The 21,631-nt window shown below is 33.7% G+C and overlaps 1 protein-coding gene across 4 annotated transcripts in view; it reads left to right on the top strand.

The window, feature by feature from the left end:
* Positions 1-21,631, top strand: part of LOC140434503 (very long chain fatty acid elongase AAEL008004-like) — a 187,071-nt gene that overhangs the window by 134,593 nt on the left and 30,847 nt on the right. For all 4 annotated transcript variants that reach the window (XM_072522815.1, XM_072522814.1, XM_072522817.1 and 1 more), the window contains exon 4: positions 10,949-11,029. In XM_072522815.1, the coding sequence (XP_072378916.1) occupies positions 10,949-11,029 (81 nt within the window). The remainder of the gene's footprint in view (positions 1-10,948; positions 11,030-21,631) is intronic.

Below are 21,631 nucleotides of genomic sequence, written 5' to 3'. Positions count from 1 at the left end.
TAGTTCCATAGCACCTTTTTAGAGCGGCAACTTCTGGCTGAAATACGGTGCCACATGTTCCCAAGCTTAACAGTTCTTTTATTTTCATTTCTGTCCTTAATGTTGTGCTATATATACTGTACCTTTATTGATTGAGTTTGCCATTACCGATGGACCCGTCTTCTCTCTTTGTTACTACTATATTAAAATTCAAAGCTACACCTTTGTACCATCCTGTCTATGGGCATGCCCAGAACGGAGTCCGCTTTTATCTCTTCATATAGCCTTGCTGGATCGGCTCCTTATCGACATTGACACTGTATTAGCCTGTGTACTGTTAATCTGGCCTGTCCCTATATAAATATGTGCAACGGTGGCAGTTTAGCATCACCTCTAACGCGTATGTAGAGATGGTTCGTATGTTCCCGTTACACTCAAGTAAGCACGCATTTGTGTGTATAAGCAGCCGAATCGCTCCAAACTTTTGCGTCTTGTTCCACCATGTTACTGAACCGTAAGTCATCAAAGTCCTTATAATCCTTGTGTATAACCAAAGGTTCGTAGTCTACATTTCGTCCCACACAGTCGTATAGATCTGCCAAGAGCCATTGCAGTCTTCTTTGTGACATTTTTAATGTGTCTATTCCCCGTCAGCTTCTGGTGAAATATTACACCTTAGTACTTGGGCTCACTTACAAATGGAATCTCACTCCCCTGAACACCGGTGGATGTAATCTTTGTAGTGCCCTATTTCTGGTGAAGCTAACAACTGCGGTTTTTTGCAGGTTAACCCTTAGGCCTTTAGTTTTATACAGTTATCCACTTCTCTCAAAAAGTTAAGCTAGTCTAAGTCCCAGCTAAAAAGCTGGGCTTCAGAAGGTGGCGTGTTGTGATAAACAGCGCACAAGAGGAATTATTGGTAGCAAACAAAACAAGTCAAAGGGAGATACTTCAAGGTGTTACCAACCATACTAGGAACGGCTCTTAATTAGCGTTTTTGGCTTGCAGTTGTTAGCTGCAATTTTTTATTGGGATTTATTCTAATATATCAAAATACTCATCAGGAAGTTCGTTTCCAGTGTTATGTAGAAGTTTCGCTGGAGGGAATGGAACTTTTCTTTTATGAACCCTGGTGAGTATTAATTTGTCCTCGGCGGTTACAAGGTGTTTTCAGTATTTGTTTGGCTCGGTTGTTCGAGCCTGCTATAGTTGAAGGACATACCTCCTGCTGAGGGATAAGATTATGTCCTTAATTGGTGTTACATTGGCTACTTGATATATAAGTGCAGACGGGTAGTCTCTGCTCTTCCTCGTGCAGAATCTTAGAATTTTCCTTTCAGTAGCCATGATGGTGTTAATTTGGCAGGTGTTAAATGATGCGTAGACGCATGCCTTGTATTCGATTATCGGTCTTATGAAGGTCTTATAGGTGAGCCATACTGTTTTGCACATTTTACCGGATAGCGCTGCCAGCAGTCTCTTTCTTACCCTGTCTAGGGTGTTTTGTATGTCGGTTTTCCAGTTGAGAGTACCGCTAAAATGAACTCCCAACTAGGAAACCGAGTTTCTGAGAATAAGGTCTTCTCCTAGCAGGGTTATCCGGCTATGGACATCACGGCAGTGGGGAGATTTGAATAGTATAAGTTGGGTTTTGGAGGCGTTAGCCTAATAACTCGGTATAGGTAGTTTTGAGCTCTTTCGAATACAGACATTTGTCCACGCACTCTATGTGGCCCCTACGTGAAGAGCACAGTGTCCTCAGCATACAGAAGTAGGGTTTCCGATCTATACTGAAGGCGGGGGATGTCACTATTGTAGTCTGTGTATAGTATTGGAGCAAGAATTGAGCCCTGGGTTACTCCAGCTTGTGGAGTGAATGGTAAGGATAAAGTGTTGCCAACTTTGATCCGTATCGTCCGATTAGAGAGATAGGAATTTATTAGTTTAACGAAAGATGTGAGCAGTCCAGAAAGGTGGAGTTTTTCGATCAGACCTGTGTGCCAAACCTGGTCGAATGCCTTCTGGACGTCTAGGAATATGCATATGACGTGTTTTCTTTCGCTAATTGATTGTGAAATGAACGTTGTTTCTTCAAAGTGAAAGAGAACAAACATTTATAGTAGGAAGTTTTACTTTTAATTTCGTGATTCACCCTGGATACTTAATGACAAATTATGATCTTGTGCATTATTTTTGCAGCCTCTAGTTGATACACTGTAATTTATTATTCTGACACAAGCAAACTATTATTAGAAAAAATCCATTTATTAGTTATCATAAAAAAATATTTTTAATAGTATTTGTTTTACCATTTACCTACTTATTTTTATTGTTTTTAGTCAACATTGTTGCTAATTACTTGACTAGAAATAATAAAAGTAATATATTTATTTACTTTTTTAAAATATCTTTGAAAAGTTTTAGCAATTAAAATATTTAAAAAAAAAGTTTGTTCGTGGGATAAAAAAACGTGTGACATCAATGTTTTGATGAAACTTAGTCTTTCTGAAAAAAAAACAAACAATTTGGATAACATTGTGATGTTTATAACGTTTTATATGATCAAAACGGATTTATTTGCTTTGGTGTTACAATCTTAAGACATTGAAGGTGTTCATATCTTCGATTACGCCTTCTACAATTAATGTGGCCCATTACTTATTTTCATGTTTTTGTTTGTAATAAATTTTTTGCAATTGCATTTTGAATGGGGGATGGGGATGAATAAACTTTGTAGGTAACTTTGCTACTTACTATAATCAGTCATTTCATGGAAATGATTGTACAACTCATCATTCGTACTATATATATAATATATATATATATATATATATATATATATATATATATATATATATATATATATATATATTATATTTGAGGTAAACTTTTACTTCTGAACCTCCAGGCAAAAGTAAATGGTAAGGTGAAAGAGTGCTTTCTTCTACCTTCACTGGGACGTTCGTATTGTCCGTGACGTCTTCGTTTGGTTAATTGGGGATGTCCAAACCTCTAGTTTTCTTTTGTTACGGCTAAACTACGATAACAACAATAAATGTTTGTATTAAAGAGTTCTGTAATTAAAAGTTATTTTTGAGTTTACAGAGTCAGTGTGAACAACGGAATGAACCAAGTTGTGTTTTTTTAAAACGAACACCCTCTATAGTAGAGCATTTTTGAATATTTTTTTAAATGTGAAGTTTTTGTATACCTTTCCAAGGTAATAAAATTGTAAATGATATGTCGAAGTTTTTCTAGTGAAGTGTCATTTTCAAATCATTTAATATCTTTGACATCTAGTCATACACTGTGATCACTATTTTCTTTCTTTCTTTCTTTCTCCCCTTCCTTTTACCCTATCAGGGTGTCGGATTTGGGCTAGCTATTTTAATTTACATTTACCCACCTCTTCCATTCTTTTCTGTTTCCTGCTATTATTTTCAATTCCTCGAGTGATTTTTGTTTAAGTTTTCCCGCCTCTACTACTTGCTGTATCCATTTTTTTCTTGGTCTGCCTCTTTTTCTTTTTCCGATTTTTTTTGCTTCATAAATTTTTCTTGTTATTCTATTGGATTGCATCCTCCTCAGATGCCCATACCAGTTCATTTGTCTCTTTGCTATTTTGTTCATTATCGGTTCCTGGTTGGCCATTCTCCTAATAGTCTCGTTGCTTAATCTATCCCATTTTGTCTTTCCAACTATCCTTCTTAGATGTCTCATCTCCATTGCGTTTATCCTGCTCTTATGTTTTTCCAGAATTGTCCAGTTTTCACTTGCATAGAGCACAGTCGGTGTCACTATTGTGTTATATATTTTTATTCTTGTTTCTCGTGCAAGTTCTCTTTTTCCCATTATTGGGGCTAACGCATAATATAACTTGTTTGATTTCTTTGCTCTATTTGTTATTTCCCAGTCTATTTTTCCGTCATTAGTTATTATACTTCCCAGGTATTCGTAAGTTGTTACTATTTCCAATTCTGAGTTTTTACATTTTATCTTTATTTGATTATCTTCCTTATCTCCTTTGCCACTGATTATCATTATCTTACTTTTTTCCTCGTTTATCTCCATTTTTAGTTCTTCTATTTGTAGAGCACTATTTTTCAAACATTTTTTCGTTTTTTTTTTAATAGATCACCCTATATATTATTATTATATTTTGTAGAGAATGGTACATCCTTTTTTTGGTATTAAGTTGTATATACCTAGCATCTTTCTTTTTGTAAATTGTTAGGGAAGAACTAAAGATTTTATGTTTTTGCAGATTTTTTAATATTGAATTTTCTGTGCCTATAATCTAATTTTCATTATCATTCTGGCTTCACAAAGCGGTGTGAGTCCAAGCCTCCTCAAGAATTTCTCTCCAATCGTCCTATCCTTCGCCTTCCTCCGCCATTCCCATATTTCTCATGTTTTCATCGATGTTATCAAGAAACCTTGTTCTGGGTCTTCCTCTTCTTCTCTGACCAATGGGTCTATCAAGATAATCTAATTTTATAAACATAAATTAAAGTATCAGCGATTAAATAAAACGTATGCTAGTAAAAATTAGTTGAATTTAATATCTCATCATGTTACAAAATAATACACTCATGGACAAAAATATCGAATATTTTGGAATTTTCTAATTTTTGTTTTTTCAAAATAAAGTCTGGTCAATCAAGTCGTTTATTGTAAAATAGAGTTTATTTTAACAATGTTTAATGAACAATTTTATGTTTTTATGCGGAGAAAATTGCGAAAAAAATAAATGTTTAATATTAGGTAAATAAGGTTATTTTACTCTAAACTTAAATGATAATTTAAATTGCTTAAACAAGTCGTTTTAACTTAAAGAAGTGCATGATCAGTAACGAGTATTCCCCCCTCTGGCTCTTATTACTGCTTACATCTTTCTCAGTATGCTTGCAAGTAAATTTTGGACATATTCTTGGGAAATTGCATTCCATTCATCCTGTGCAGCAAGCCGAAGCTGCTCTATCGTTTTGGAACGGGATTTCATTGTTGTATGCGACGTTTAAGGTGATCCCACATGTGCTATATTGGATTTAAATCCGGGCTAAACGGTTACCAATGCAATCTTCGAATTTGAAACTCATCAAGATAATTACTCACTATGGCAGCAGCATGTAGTCGAGCATTATCGTGCATTAACGTGAATCTTTCATATCCAATGTAACCAACATATGACAAAACATGATCTTACAGGATGTTTTAAACGTAAGAATCACTAGTCATCCGTCCAATCACTTTCACAAGTGCGGTACGTACCTCCCAACTAATACCTTCCCAAAGAATTATGCCATCAACTCCAAAACTAACAGTCTGGGCGAGACTGCAGCTGGCGAATTGTTCTCCAACTCTTCTGTAGAGGTAGATTTGACCATTTGGCTTCCATAATAGGATTCTGGCCTCACCAGTGAAAAGAACGTTTTTCCAGTTGTCGATATTGCACTAAATATGTGTTCTTGCAAATTCCAAACGACGAACTTTATGATTTTGGAGGAGACGCGGAACTTTGGCGGGGCGTCTGGGCTTTAAGTTTGCTTCTTTTGATCTTCGTCTAACTGTTTGTCAACTCACATTAACTTGTCTAACATTTAATAGCTCATTTCTGAGGTGCATCGATGTCAATGAACGATTTCGTGTAGAATTAAGAACCAAAAAACGGTCATCAATTGCGGTTGTGCACCTTATGCCTCCTTGACCAGGCCTTCGTACAAAATTTCCTGTTTCGCGGTACCTTTTTATAGTATTCGAAACTATAGATTCAGTTCTGCTGAGACATCGTGCGATACGTTTTTGTGCATATCCTTCCTCGTACAAAATTGCAATATGTGCTACTTGGGCTTCATCGCAGTGTCGAATTGATGGGATACTTGTTTTAAATTTTAAGTTAAATCAAGACAATATTTAATTAAACTTAATAAATTAAACTAAAAATAACCGAATTAGTATGATTTTTCCTTTATGTGAAAAAGGTTTTTACGATGAAATGTATGAATGACACTAACCACTGAATAAACGTCAAAATAAACATCAAAATATCTCAAACCAGTTGAGTACATCAGCCTACTATATGAGTATTATCAGTAATCTAAAATTATTTTGAAATAATAGTGACTACAAAAAAAATTGGAAAATTCCAAAATATTCGATATTTTTGTCCATGAGTGTATTTACCTAATTGATAACCTATATTTATAAATGCATTATCAACTATGTTAATAAATGTTGATAATATTGCCCATTATGTTCAAGACACAGTCGTATTCGGTTATAATTAAAAAAACACAACTTTGGTTCATTCCGTTGTTTCGACTGACCCTGTATATTCGAAAATCGGTTTAATATACATCATTTTTGTTATAAACATTTTTTATATACTCCATAGTTTAGCCGTAACCAGAAAACCACAGATTTGGCGCACCCTATAGTTCATATACTTAAAATAACAGATATCTAGGTATATACAGTACATATTAACATTTAGTTTTCGGATATCGATCGCTAAGATAAAGTCAAGCCTAAATAATAGATATTTACCGAATAGAACAAGTGTTTTGATAAAATATTACTAGGTAATTTTCCAGAAGTATACACATTAGCTCTATGTGTTGCCATAAATCGAAAATATTGTGTGCTATGGGTTTTGTTTTCTGTTGGATTTATTTAAAAAAAGTAAGAGTAAAATCTAGAAATAGCAATCGAAGACAAATAAATAACATCATTTTCGACTGAAATGTTAAATCACATAATATTCACATTAAAACTTGTTTTCTTAAATGTCATAAACAAGCTAAAGGTTGGTAACACAAGGTTGGAACGGGTTAAAATCAATTGAAATTGAATTGCAGCTATATGGATATATCTTGACAACAATGACATTAGTCAATGAATACAAGTATAACAGAAAATACTCTCATCACCTGTCCTTTTTATCCTTCGTAAGAATGTAGTGACATTATGCTATTCGACGTGTGGTTGCTATCCATTCTTCCCTCTTCTGTAAGTGTTGTGCTGCTTCAGAGAGAGAGAGAGAGAGAGACAGATAGAGAGGGGGAGGGAAAGACCTAACCTAATCTAACTAGTGGTGCTATTTATTCGTTTCGACCATCGAAGTGGCAATCTTCCTTGAGTTCTTTTACCATCTACTGTTCCTCGAACCACCAACCTCTCCATACCTTCCCTTCGTCTGACCATGTCCAAAATACCACAATATATTTGGGTTGATAATTATTGTGATAAGCCTAGTGGTAATACGGAGTTATGTTAATATTGACGTATTTGTGCGTTGTGCTGTCCCTGGTATGAGCACATTTCAAAGGCCATTATACTTTGTGAGTCAGATTTTTTGATGGTGCAAGTTTCTGTAACGTAGGTAGCGATAGGAAAGATAAGCGGCCGTACTAGGCGTAGTTTGGTATTCTTATTTATGGCTGTATCTTTACAAATTTAATAAGTTTGACCGTTATGATCAGACCATTGAAGAGCAAATTTGACACAAATAGAGCCTCAAAAGCTGGAGACAAATTTCTTAGAGACAAAAGAGTGAACTATGGCAGATTATCCTCTGTATTGCTTTTCTTTAGAACTAACTGACCTGATCTGGTAGTGGTAACTTTTTAAATGTATACTTGACATATGCCTAAGCTAATCTAGTCAAAATATTTTCATGTTTGTTATATTCTTCATTTCTACTATTATCAGTTGATTTATTTAGGCACTAACAAACAACGCCTTCTGCTTGCAATATACGCCGTGGTCAATATACAAAAATTTATCAATGGTTTTATAACAAAACAAATTCTATGTATTCGTAACATTGATATATATTATTATACCTATATACAGAATTATTTTATTGTGTTTGTGGCAGAAGTATATATGTATAAATGTCATCGAACCTATTGTACCTTTAGTTTGTTGCTCTTTAACTCGATTCGGACAAATAGCTATTGATTTTCTTTTCAATACATTCTTGAAGGTCGTGTCGCTATTCAAATAAATTACCTAAAACCTTAGTCCTTATATTCCAAATTGTTTTAGACACATTTTATTGAAAACATCGATTTCATTTTATACGTATTAACATTCAACATAAATTGTCAATAAAATATGAAAGACACAGCAAATGATCCATAGTGAATTACAATCACAACATATAAATATTAGACCGTTCATCGCATGATTAATTTTTATCGTCAATATCCTTACATTTATGTAGTTATTATAGCCCAAACAATAAGAAACGTCGATTTCATACACTAACTAGTGAATTTTTGTGTTATAAACTCTGTGTTATAAAGCTCAATGACATGACATAAATGCGTGCCCTCCAAGTAAAAACTTGGCAGGACCCTGGGCTACCTGGCCTTTCGGCATACGCCCGTTAACGAAACCTCTGCCCCTACGAGTCCGACACCAAAGTGAAGGTGCCACGGGGCGCGTACCAAAGACGTCCCGTGGGTCCCCCCGTGGGGGTACCCCGTAGGGTTACCACGACACGTCTAGCACACGCAACCCGCGGGGGCTCCACCTTCCCCGTAGTACCTGTGTTGTGAGTACCTTGCCTACCCGTTACTCCCACACTACGGGCGGGTAGGTTCGGCAGGCGGAGGGATTTCCACCTCACACGTAGACAGGTCGCCGCCGAGGATCTCTCCTCTACCACTCTTGGATCTCCCGGTGGGTACGTGCCGGGACACCTACACCACTCCTGACCGCCGTCAGGAGCGGTATATCCACACCCCTCCTGACCGAGGTCAGGAGAGGTATTTACGGGCCCAGCTCGTTCAACCTCACCAGGCTCTTTTGGAATGGGAGTAGAGTGGTCCCACGAGTAGTCTCGTCTCGGATACTAGGAATGTAGACCGGTGACCGTGTCGCCGAAGCGACCGTGTGCGTTTCTACCAACCCGACACCTCAAACGACGGCTCTCCACCTCCCTATTCCTACCCATTAGTCGCCTCTTACGACAGGCAGGGCTTTCTGACCCCGGCCGTATTCTTATCTCCGCGAGCCGGACGGAGAAGCTCAATGACAGGAACAACTTCCCAGTCGCTGCAACAATAAATTTTGTTTATTTATTTAAACGGGTAAAATATGCAATTTTTTATTTAGATTGTTGCGAAGCCTAAGGTTATAAAATATAACCATAAAATCATAAAGGTACATTGTATAAGCTTTAGACCCTTTAGGTAAAAAGAAATAAAAATAAGACTTACAATCAATTTATTCTACAACCAACGACCGGTTTCGCATACTATAATTTGTTATGCATCTTCAGGTCAACGGTACATGGTAAACGTAAACCTTAAGACCTGAAGATGCATAGCAAATTATAGTATGCGAAACCGGTCGTTGGTGGTAGAATAAATTGATTATGAGTAAGTCTTATTCTTATTTCTTTTAACCTATTTGAAATGGACTCAAACAAGCAACATATTCAAGATTTAAAGCCTTTATTTAAGCTTTTATATGTTTAATTTCGATCAATTGTTATTGCATAATTAGCTCTCAAAGTTGAAAAACGGTACTTTATCAAAATCTACATATTTTTTGTAAAAATACTAAAAAATATAATTTTTAATGCAGTTGATTGAAGTGTATATTTAATATATGATAATTTATTTAAAAGGAAAAACAGTTAAGATTTGATTTCACGTACAGTGCGTCTGTGTATCCGCTTATACGTATTTCACCATAATAGGGATCATCAGAGACGATTATTCACAGTCGCTCTGAAAGTGAAAATAAATCTTTTCTGTCTTAGGAAGCAACTCTAACATGGCTTCGTATAGACGCAAAAAGCGACATCTGATATTAAAATCCGTAAACTAATTTTCGAAACCAAATTCAGATTTCTGCTTTAATCTGTGCCTTCTAAGAATTGCAAGGCAAAACAGACGTTGATAAAGATGTTAATAGAGACATGGGGAATCTAAAAATTGCATTCCACGACATGTCTCCTCTATTAAGCAAAAATCCTTAGCGAATTTGGTTTCTAGTACTCTGTGAATAGCCGTCTCTGATGATCCCTATTAGGTTGAAATACGTATAAGCGGATACACAGACGCACTGTACGTGAAATCAAATCTTAACTGTCTTTTCCTTTTATTCCGATATACTCTGTACGAGTACTAGAAACAAATTCGCTAAGGATTTTTGCTTAGTTGAGGAGACATGTCGTGGAATGCAATTTTTAGATTCCCCATGTCTCTATTAACATCTTTATCAACGTCTGTTTTGCCTTGCAATTCTTAGAAGGCACAGATTAAAGCAAAAATCTGAATTTGGTTTCGAAAATTAGTTTACGGATTTTGATAATTTATTTATTCCAAGACGAAAAAAGTAAAAGGCTATTCCAGTTTTACATGTATCCAGTAACTGGCACCAATCGCACTGGCATGCCAGTGCTTGACTAGGACAGCGGTGGATAGATGAGGCCACTACTGGCGTGAAAAATAGACCATCGCCACTTACTGAATACGTGTAAATCTGCGTTAGATTTAAAAAAAATCACAGTAGTCACAATCTGTGTGTTGCAAACTGCTCCAATATTTTGGTGGAGCTCCAAGCTCTAAATGTTTATAGAAAACATTCAGCCATATTTTTAATTTTAATAAATAAGGGTTATAAACGTTTTTTAGATTTTGTTTTACATTATAGTGATAAAACATCTTTAGAGTCACTCAACTCAAAGTCTTTAGAAGAGAATGTGCTTTAGATTAGATGTGAGCGATTTTTTTTGTCTTGGGATAAACAAATTTATATAATATCTTAGCGACAAATAAATCGATAAGGTTTTACAAAATCTCATTTTGTTGGGAATTGGATGGGCTTTAATCTAATACATTAAAGTAGGTAAAGAAACATGCAAATTTTGGAATTACTTTTTGTCAATAAATATTTAAGTATGTATATTTAAATATCCAGAATTTTTAACATCTTTTATCTTTTGTTTCAGTATTTAATGAGTGGATGGTGGGGCAGCTATAGTTTTCAGTGTCAACCTGTAGATTATTCAAATAATCCCGTAGCTTTAAGGGTAAGTGTTTAACAGTCTTAACAATCTTTAATTTTGAAAAATGTTTAATAAATTTAAGAATTGTTTATTGATAAATTATAATCCTGCTATCCCAGGATAAACGGAAGATTAGCCAGATAAATCATATGAACAAGCTGAATTTTGCTGAGAATGTCAATTTTGGGACCCCAAAAAAGATACAAACAGTTTGCCACTCCTACCCCTTTTTACCCCTTCCCCGAAAGTCGCGGATTGGCTAGATTAGTGCATAACAGCGTAAAAACCTTATTAGAGTAGTCTGTGTAATAAAAATAAAATAGATTGGGATTTTAGCACTTTCACAGAAATGTTCATAATTTACTTATTTATAACTTTCTAGATACAGTTGAACCCGCTAATAACCTTAGTAGTTGATACAGTTTTATCATAAGTTTCATATAAAAAGTTTAACAATAAAATAAAACAATAAAAATGACCAAAGACTAACTTCCTCGTATCCTTCTAAAAACAATATCAAAGTCTCTAGAGCACTCCTGGCTTGTTGTGTAGTAGGCATAATAGGTACGTGTCTGTTGTCTTTAAGATTTTCTTCAATTACTAAATCTTCCTCGAGCACTATTACTTACACCACTATTTCTTCATCTGCTAGGAGGCAAAAACTGCTGCCTCGGAATCGAGGTCAACAATCTCTTCGAACTGAAGATTTGGGACGTCCAAATGTATTTTAAGAGCTGTCCAGTCAGGAATTAACAAGAAGCAAAATAATTACTCACAGTTGTCGTAGACACTTCATCCCAAGATGTTTTCACAAATCTTATATTGCCTGAAGCATGTCGATCTGTCCCCAAATTTAACCCTCTTCGATTTGTCCAATTAAAAATTTAACGACCTCAGTTCGACATTTAACCTTGAAATTTTTTATTATACCCAAGTAAAGTGGTTGCAGCTTTGTCGATGAACGCAATGCTTTTTTTCTTTTTCTTGATGAGTTCTCCATCACAAAACAATAGGCACTCCTTAAAAATTTCACTCGTCATCCAAGCTTTTGAATTGGTCTTATACTCTGTCAGCAAAGATTTGGCATTTTTAAAACATCTCAGCTTCTTGAATTTTCCAATGACGAAAGGCACACGTTTATCTGATCCTGTCATGTTTACAGCGAATAAAACGGTTATTCTCTCCTTGCTTTCTTTGCCACCATGAAATTGGTTGTTTTTGAATCCCAATGTTTTATTTGGAGTACATCTATGAAACAAACCTGTTTCATCGGCGTTGTAAATTTCTTCTGGTGAACAACTGGCCAATAAATTCGTTTGTTTTTGTCTTCGCAAACTGCATCATCTACACTCACACTCTCCCCACATATTGATTTCACACTAATGCCAATTTTTTAAAATTTGTCAGCCACTCACTGCTAGACCTAAAGTCTTTGTAACCTAGCTGACTGGTGAAAGTTAGGGCCTTCTCATGGAGGAAGGTTCTTCACTGATTGCGACGTTTTTTCTTCGACATTCCTGAAGCCATTTGATCGGGGGACCCGCAGACCCGAAATTTGTTGACGAAGTTGCCGAATACGCTAAAATTGTATCCTTAATTTTAAGTATGGTGGATAGCGTGCGCAAGTTGAGATTTTGTTTATTCCCTTTTTCCGTTAGGATTAAACAGAGAACTGAATTTTGTCTATGGAATTGAACGTGACTAATGTATCGTCAAGAGAATAAACATGACCGTCAACCACGATGGTTAAAATTGGTCAAGTTCAAGTTACAAAAGTAAAGAATATGTATATTTATCAGTTTCGAATTTCCGTTTGAGTTATCGAGGTATGTGTTCGAATTATTAAAGATTAAATTCTTCACAATAGAATAGAATTGAAACGGGACCAGAGGAAAAGTACGAGTTATTGAGAATTTCGAGTTATCAACGTTCGAGTTATCGAGAATCGACGTTATGTTTTCCAACGACCTTTATAGTAACAATTACAAATCATAAATGCCATGTACTAACATTAATTGCCACCAACCAGTGTAATTAAAATGTAAATCATAAAACCTACTCTACGATTTTTTCTATGGCTCGATATAATTTCAACCCTATGATTATTTAGTAAATTGGTTTTTTCTATTTAATTAAATATACATTATTTTCTTGGTTCTATAGAAAAACTGGATTTAATTACAGTATCAAGGAAACGTTCTTTTTTTTATTATGACCAACGAAGTCTAACAAATAGCGCGTGGTATTTACAAGGGGTGAAACCACTTAGTCGATAATATTGCGTGATAGTTCGACTGCAATTTTGATGGAGCACAAAGGGTTGTGGTCATTCACTCGGTTTCAAAAGGAAATCCTTTGTTTGATGGTGAATTGTAAATATGTGACGTAGGTAACTTCCGATTCCAAGGGATAGAAAAAAAATCTAATTGAAATTTATGTCCTACATTTTAGGTCTTTTAGTTACCGATGGGTTGATAAGATTGCGGTAATTACGCATTTCCCTTGGGGCCGTTTCAAAGCGATTTGTATAAGGTGCCTTGACGTTACAAATAAGGTATTAAATTGACATCAGGAAGTAATTTACAAAAAAACTAACTTCCTTTTAGAGAAAGATTGATATATTATACTAAATAAGTGATTTTCAAATGAAAAAGGGTAAAAACTTTATAACCAAAGGGTATGGAATGCAACAACATAATACCAAATGGACGAATCATAACAGGAACGCTGTCGAGAAGGAAGCGAAGGTAATAGCTTACATAAGGCGGATAAGACGCCAGGAAGCAGGGCGAAAAAATAATGGGATCAAATCTCAAGAGATAATAAACAAACACCAAGTGTTGGATATGGTACCAGACACAATGCAACCTAAATATCGTTTCGAAGAACGTTTACCGTCGCCTTTCCAGGAGGTAACGAATGGGAGTCGAATAAAACGAATCTTATTATGGCAGATCAGTGATAGTATACAGACTTCTAAAATAAAACCGCTGAAGGAGTTGGAGCTGAAGTATATGAAGGGAAACTAAGGTTAAGCCTTAGTGGAAACCTAGGTAATCAGTCCACCATCTTCCAAGCAGAAATTTATGCTATGGAGATATGCTTGTAGGAACTAATAAAGAGATACTGCACAGACAGATCTATAAAAATTATATCGGATAGCCAGGCGGCATTAAAGGCACTGGAATCGAATTGACTCAAAGTTAGTTTGGAACTGTCTTGAGAATCTGATTTGGATCGGAAAAAGTAGGTTTACTCTGGGTGCCTGAACATACTAGTATTGAAGGAAACGAAAAAGCAGGGGCGGGGTCGTTCATAGAGATGAGAAACGCAGGAAGGAATAGATACTCTCCTATGGCGCTACAGCCTAAGTGGGCCCTGGCCTCCCCCAACATCCGGCTCCAAGCATCCCATTCCTTGGCTGCTTTCCTCCAGTCATCCAATGTCAATATATATCTTTAGCATCGGTTCTCACTTCGTCTATCCACCTCTTCCTACTGGCCAACGTATCACGATAGTTACACTAAGCGTTTTACTAGATGTTTTGTTATTATCCATTCCTGTAAGGTGACCTGCCAAGCGCGATCTTTGTATTTTTTGCATAATTTGCTATCGAGGGTTCTTTGTAATATTGGTGAAAGAATAGATGCAAAACAAAAAAAGAAACAGGGAAGAGAAAAACTCTTCAAAAAAAGGGCGCCACTGTTTTTAAATCTTTAAATAAAGAAAAAACAAAACATAAATATAACAAAGTAATCAAATAAAGTAAACAAATATATCAAATATCAATAAAGTTTATATCATAAGAAACATGTCAATTGCCTTAACCTCTTTGCAATGGATTAACTTTTAAAATGCAATTAAGCGACAAAAAATACACAAAATGAACAAAAAATTAGTGTTTAGTTAATCCATTTCGATTTAAACAGATTTATAATAGAGACTGTGCAAAAATATTAATTAACGTTGAATAATAAGAAAATAATGAAATATGCACTGTTTGTAACAAAAGATTTTAATTATTAAATTCTTTAAGGTAACTATATTCAGTCTATTGGATTTTGATATAAACTTTCTTAAATTGAAAGTAACATCACTCGAATTGGATTAGAATTTAAGGAGAATGTAATAACCAATATTTCAAATAAACTGTGAAAAAATTAACTGAATGTTGACATCGACGTCATCCAAATCTTGAATAAAAAGGGCCTCAGTATTAGGATAAAAGTTGGATTCCAAATTAACTGAATAGTGGCCTCGACATTAGCTGAATCTTGGATAAAAAGAGGCTTGAGTATTAGGATAAAAGTTGGATTCCAAATTAACTGAATAGTGGCCTCGACATTAGCTGAATCTTGGATAAAAAGAGGCTTGAGTATTAGGATAAAAGTTGGATTCCAAATTAACTGAATAGTGGCCTCGACATTAGCTGAATCTTGAATTAAAGGGAGCCTCAGTATTAGAATAAAAGTTGGATTCCAAAAGAGACAATCTTGGATTTACAAAGGAATCCCAATCAAATGAGAAAATACAAAATTAAGTATGTGAAGAAACAAAGAATACGAATATAAATAAGGTGCAAAAAAGATCTTACCCTTAACAGTGGTCTCGAAATACCTAGAGCGTCCTTAGATCTTCATGCACAACGGAAAATAAAAATAGAATTCGAAAGGTGCGCCTTTTTATAGAAAAATATTTAAATAGATAAATATACCATTAGTTATCGTTCTAGGTGGGGGAAATTAACCCTTGGTAACGAAACTTCGCTTGGGCAAAATACCGTTTCCAAATTTAACTGAAAATAGTTGAATTCTAGAGTGGGTCTTAACGGTATCCTGGATTATGCGGCATGTTTGAATATTTACAAATAAACCGTAAAGGGACAGAAGCGGCTTATGTAAAATATATTATAGCGGGTAGGTGGGTGGTATAACGGGAATTTTATTAGTACATACAGCCAAAACTTATTTATTACAAAAATAAAATCTATGGTGAGTGTTTTTATAAAATTTAATAAAATAAATTAAAATTAGACAAAATATAACAATCAGCTTTTGAACACGTTACAATCTTTTCATTTCACTTGATGTTCATTGCCTATAGCGTGTCTAAAATATCTAAAATACTCTCCACTTTTTACCAGCAATAAGATTTATTTTTTTGACAGCTTAATTATCATTCCCTTACTACAATCTTTCGGTATCTTTTCTTCCAATTATATTTGAAGTAGGATCTAATACATTTCGAGAAGTTTAAATGTGATTTTACTAATTTTCTGGAATTTCATCTACATCAGCTGCTTTATCATTTTTTCTGCAGTTTGTTGCAAATCTTATTTCACTCTCAATATTTTATAGTATAGAAAAACTTTATTCGATTTAAGTAATCTTCTTTACACTTATCTCTTATTTCCGTCTTAAAGGAATTTAAAAATAATTCAAGCACTCTGTTGAGATATACATAATGCTCTTGTAGCGGATTTCAAGGAAATGTAATCTCTATTTTTACCACGAATATGTCGAATTGGTTGGTTGCTTGGTTATATTTGTAGAAATTCTCAGCGATCAGTTTAATTCGTAACGAAAAGCTGTGACTTAACAATCATTGAAACGGTGAAGCGCGAAATTGTATTTATTTTTAAATAAAATTGAAAAAAAAACTACTGCTTCATAAACTTTCTTCACTATTATATCTTTCGGTAAAATAATAAGATTATTTTTATAATCATAAGACAACTGTTAACTATATTGACATATTCATATGACATAAGAAAACAAATAAACATTGTCGTGTGATCGTATAATAAAGATTATATTCACTTTTGTGTATAAATAAAAAAATTTCGTAACAGCTGAATTTTTAGCTGGTAGCTGTTTAGCTGTTTTTTACTAAAAATTCGCAGTAGGTTTAGGTTATATTAAAGTGGGAAGCAACTGCGATTATGGGGTAAAAATACTTTTAGATAAGACTATGACAAGCCAGTTGAAGCTTTCTTGTAATATTTACCACATTAGTTGCAGCCACGAGCGCTCAATCACAGAAAGTATCAGTTATAAATAGCTATCACAGACATTGGTAATTTCCTCGTAAATCCGTAGCACGTAATCAAATATGAAGTTGCCATTTTCGCACAGCATTTCCGTATTTAATATACACGAATTATAATGAGCAGTTTGTATTATTAATTCTAAAAACTCAACAAACTGCTACTTGACAAAATATTCATAATAACTAACGTTTTTGGATCGCTTAAGCTCTAGGGATATATAGTATTTTTCATATAAAAATGCGTGCACGTCATTCAAGATTTACGACGTCAGAACCCCACAGCGTTGCCAAAATATCAGAATAGTTAGTAAGTGAGGAATTTTTAAAATTTAAAACTATTTGTCACACTACTATATTAACAGTAAATACACTTAGTTTTAAGATTACTGCAACACACTAAAATACATAAGAAAACATTTTAATACAAAATTATATATTCTAAATTTTAAACTTACCTCTTTCAGAGCATTAATAGTAAAAAGGTTCCGCCATTATTTCTTGTTCAAAATAATCTATCTTATATGAAAGCTTATCAGCTTTCTACATACTATTTAGTTGTTTTGGCATAGCACAATCACAATACACAACAATAATTAGTTTTTAAAGCTATTAATCTAAATTTAATATGTATTTATAAATACAATTTATTAACATATAATATATTATGATCAAATTGTGTAAGAAATGAAAACATAAACAAAATCCTTACTCTAAAAACACGGCAACACTTTATACAGTTTTGCCACACGCTGAACTGTCAATAAAATTTGAAGTATTCCGGTAACAGTTGCGTACAATTGTCTAATATATTTAATTAAAATTATTATTTTGTGGAATCTTAGACTTACAGAGGTATTTTATAAAATTTATATTATTAATAATAACAAATGTTTTTGGTTATTTAATCAATATAATTCTAAAATTCCCAATATATTGATGATTACATTTTTCTGATTATTATATCATGTTGACGCCTATGAAAGATTGAGTAGTTCTGTATGGGTTTCGTATTATTAGCTGTGTTAGGAAAATTTGAACTCTAAGGTTGACGTTCTGGAAATTTTAAATATAAGTGACGTCACTTTATATAAATTGTCACGTGCACGCATTTTTTTATGAAAAATACTATATATTACTGAATCTGTAAGATTAAAATAAAACAATTTCTAATATTACTAATTAAATGTCCCTATTACTAATGAATATATTATTTTTTTGAAGCGGAGCTTCTATACTGGCATCGTATTACTTTTTTCTCTGTAGTAAAATGCTGAAGCGAGTGTCTCGGAACTAGCGCCACGAGAAGACGTCACGGTTAGCGTCACGGATTAGCGCTTCTTAACACTACTATCTTTCACTAGTATCTGTCAATTCATTTCTAGTCATCATATATATTTAAGCAGGTATAAAAATAAAAACTGCATCAAAAATAACTAACAAAATACAGACATTAAATGAGAAGTAAAAGATTCCATTCGTACCGATTGCCAAAATTTAAAAGCCATAAATGTCATTCGTGTAATAACAATATTGAATCATCTTTTGTTTTAAATTTTTATGACACTTCTCGTTTTTAAATAATTTCACATAAATACAATTATTATTTTTAAAAATCTTTGTTTATATAATAATTAAATTTAGTATCAAATGATATTTATTTATAGTTTATTATGATTAGATATATTATGATGATATATTATGATAATGTAATATGAACCCTTAACAATCATACGAACAAAATTAATTTTGCCAAGAATTTTAATTTTGGGACCTCAAAAAAGATGTCAAAAAGGTTACCACTTTCACCACCGGGCCACTCGTAGGGGGGTGAAAATGAAAAAAAAATCGATTTACCAAGAATCAGTAAGCCATAGAAAAAAATGTTTCAAATAAAAAATGTAGCTGAGATAATCTTAAACAAAAATGTTTATAAGCACTTTTTGTGTAGAATAAACCGTTTTCTTGGAAACAACTCTTGAAGCGACCGTCGATTTTGAATGTCAGTTACGCGCGCCAGATAAATGTTCAATAAAATTTGTATCAGCTCGACAAATTCAATATCTTTTGATTCAAGTGTCCTATCGACAAAACTCAAGATGCGTTTTAAAGGTAAAGAGTTTAGCTTTCGTATGCAATTTTTGTATTTTGCCGCACATAAACTCAGATTTTATAAAGGTGTTAAATACATCGCGCGATTTTTGACATTTTTTATGATTCTCATAAGATCAATAGAATCTTTGCCTTTTATTGACTGACCACTATAAAGTTTCCATTACTGGAGCCTAACCTTTAAAACCTATAGCATGAAATTTTAGTTTTGAGTTTTGGCAACAAATGTGAGGCATTTGAAATTTCCTTAAAAACGCGAGATTTAAACTTTCACACAACAAACGATCTAAACCATTTAAAACTTTTTTTTCAATTACACTAGTACGTTTTTCAAATAAACTACACCCAAAATCGTCTTGGATGCATTTCCCGTGACGTGCGATAGTTTGTAATGTAAGACATTAAATTCTGCGTTTTTTATTCATATTTCAAATGCATCCTTGTTGTCACAACTCAAAATTGAAATTCCATGTCATAGGTTTTAAAGATTGATCTCTAAAAATGGAAATTTTACTACGACTGGTCAATGAAAGTGATCAATATTATTGATCTCAGGAGAGTCGTAAGAAATTGCAAAAATCGCGCCACTTTTGTTTATTTAGCACCTTTATAAAAACTGAGTTTATTCTCGGCAAAATACAAAAACTGCATACGAAAACTGCACTCTTTACCTTTAAAACGCATCTTGAATTTTGTCGATAGGATACTTGGATCAAAAGATATCGATTTTTACCGTCGAGCTGATACAAATTCATTCAAAATCGACGGTCGCTTCAAGCGTTGTTTTTAAGAGAACGGTTTATTCTACGCAAAAAGTGCTAATAAACATTTTTGTTCAAAATTTACTCAGCTATATTTTTTAGTTAAAACATTTTTTTTCTACGGTGTACAGATTCTTGGTAAATAAATTTTTTTGCGTTGTTACCCCCCTACGAGGAAGGTTTTAGGGGGAAGACCGTAGGTTAAAGTGGTAAACTTTTTTGCCTCTTTTTTGGGGTCCCAAAATTGATATTCTCGGCAAAATTCAGCTTGTTCGTATGATTTTTAGGGCTCAAATCTCTGACGACTGAACTATTAGGAACAAACAAAATAATTGATCGAATTATTTTAATATATTATATTTTGTTGAAAATATAAATAATAAAATTACTTTATTCAATTTTTAAAATATTTAAATTTTAAAAATACGGAAAACCTAATATGAAACTTCGTGCTAGTCTACTGTACTGCCTACTTTACCATCTTTTTTTATATACACATCATTGTATTGATACTTAACTCTCTAACGTGCAAATACTGGTATCAATGTTCATCTACGCTTAATCCCTTTTTTTAATGAATCGACTTAATGAAGAAGCAAATCCTAAAAACGACTATTATGCAAAACTTGGTTGTATTATGACAATTATGACCATTGTATATAAACTTGATATAGAAAAATGTAGATTGTACTGTGACGACGTAGACATGTGATTGATGATGTAGACGGATTTATGGGGGAAACATACATAGCAGTAATACCCAATTTTAAAAGAACGTTTTAACTCATCGGTAGTTTCTACAATTAAAACAACTATTTTAATTTCGACGAAAAGTAATGGTTAATTACAACAAACAAATATTTCTGTAATAACTGTATACGAAGATAATAGCTATTAAACCACACAAATGTTAATTAAAATTGATCTTAATTAATCGATTAAAATCGTTTCCTCTTCTACCTCCTTTTCACACAGGAGTGGTTAGTTTTAAATTACTTTTCATCAGATTGAACATAAATTTCCATCAAGTAACTACCATAAAATCCATACATAGTTATTAATTAACCTATATGGTAGAAATTAACTGCTAATTCAGAGAAATAAAATCAAGTCTCATCTGAGAAAAAACTGTCTTAGTGATATATCCATTGCGGAGGATATTTTTGAACCATTGATAGAACTCAACAAATGACAAATATGTTGAACAGGTTCAAGGTTCTCAACAGTGCGTTTAAGCGACCGCTCACTTCCAATATTACGACTCACTGTCTCTCAGGCTCTTGAGCCTAGATATTTTTCTTCTTCCTACATTTGAACGATTTTTGTCTTCTTTAATTAGTTGTAATAATGCCTAGTTTTACTCTCTTATCGTTTGTACCAACTACTCAAGTTTTCTTCTTTTAATGGTCAATATTATTTCTGGTTCATTTGCCATCATTTTATTTACTTCATTTGACATTATTTCCATCCATTTATTCGTAGGATGCTTCTGTAGTGCCAAAATTCGAAGGTATCTGTAAATTCCGCAAGCTACTCTAATTAGAATTTTTCTCGATAACTTAATATTATAATGGGTAGAAATCTGGATACTGAAAAATATAAAAGAATCTAGAAATAGTTTAAAAAATGTACAGAGGAAATGTGCAGAGGAATATTAGAGATTCAAATAATTACAAATGACGAAACACACATCATTTAAAAAAGAAAA

Source organism: Diabrotica undecimpunctata, chromosome 2 (assembly GCF_040954645.1).
Source record: "Diabrotica undecimpunctata isolate CICGRU chromosome 2, icDiaUnde3, whole genome shotgun sequence".
NCBI lineage: Eukaryota > Metazoa > Arthropoda > Insecta > Coleoptera > Chrysomelidae > Diabrotica > Diabrotica undecimpunctata.
This window is presented reverse-complemented; position numbering and strand designations above follow the sequence as displayed.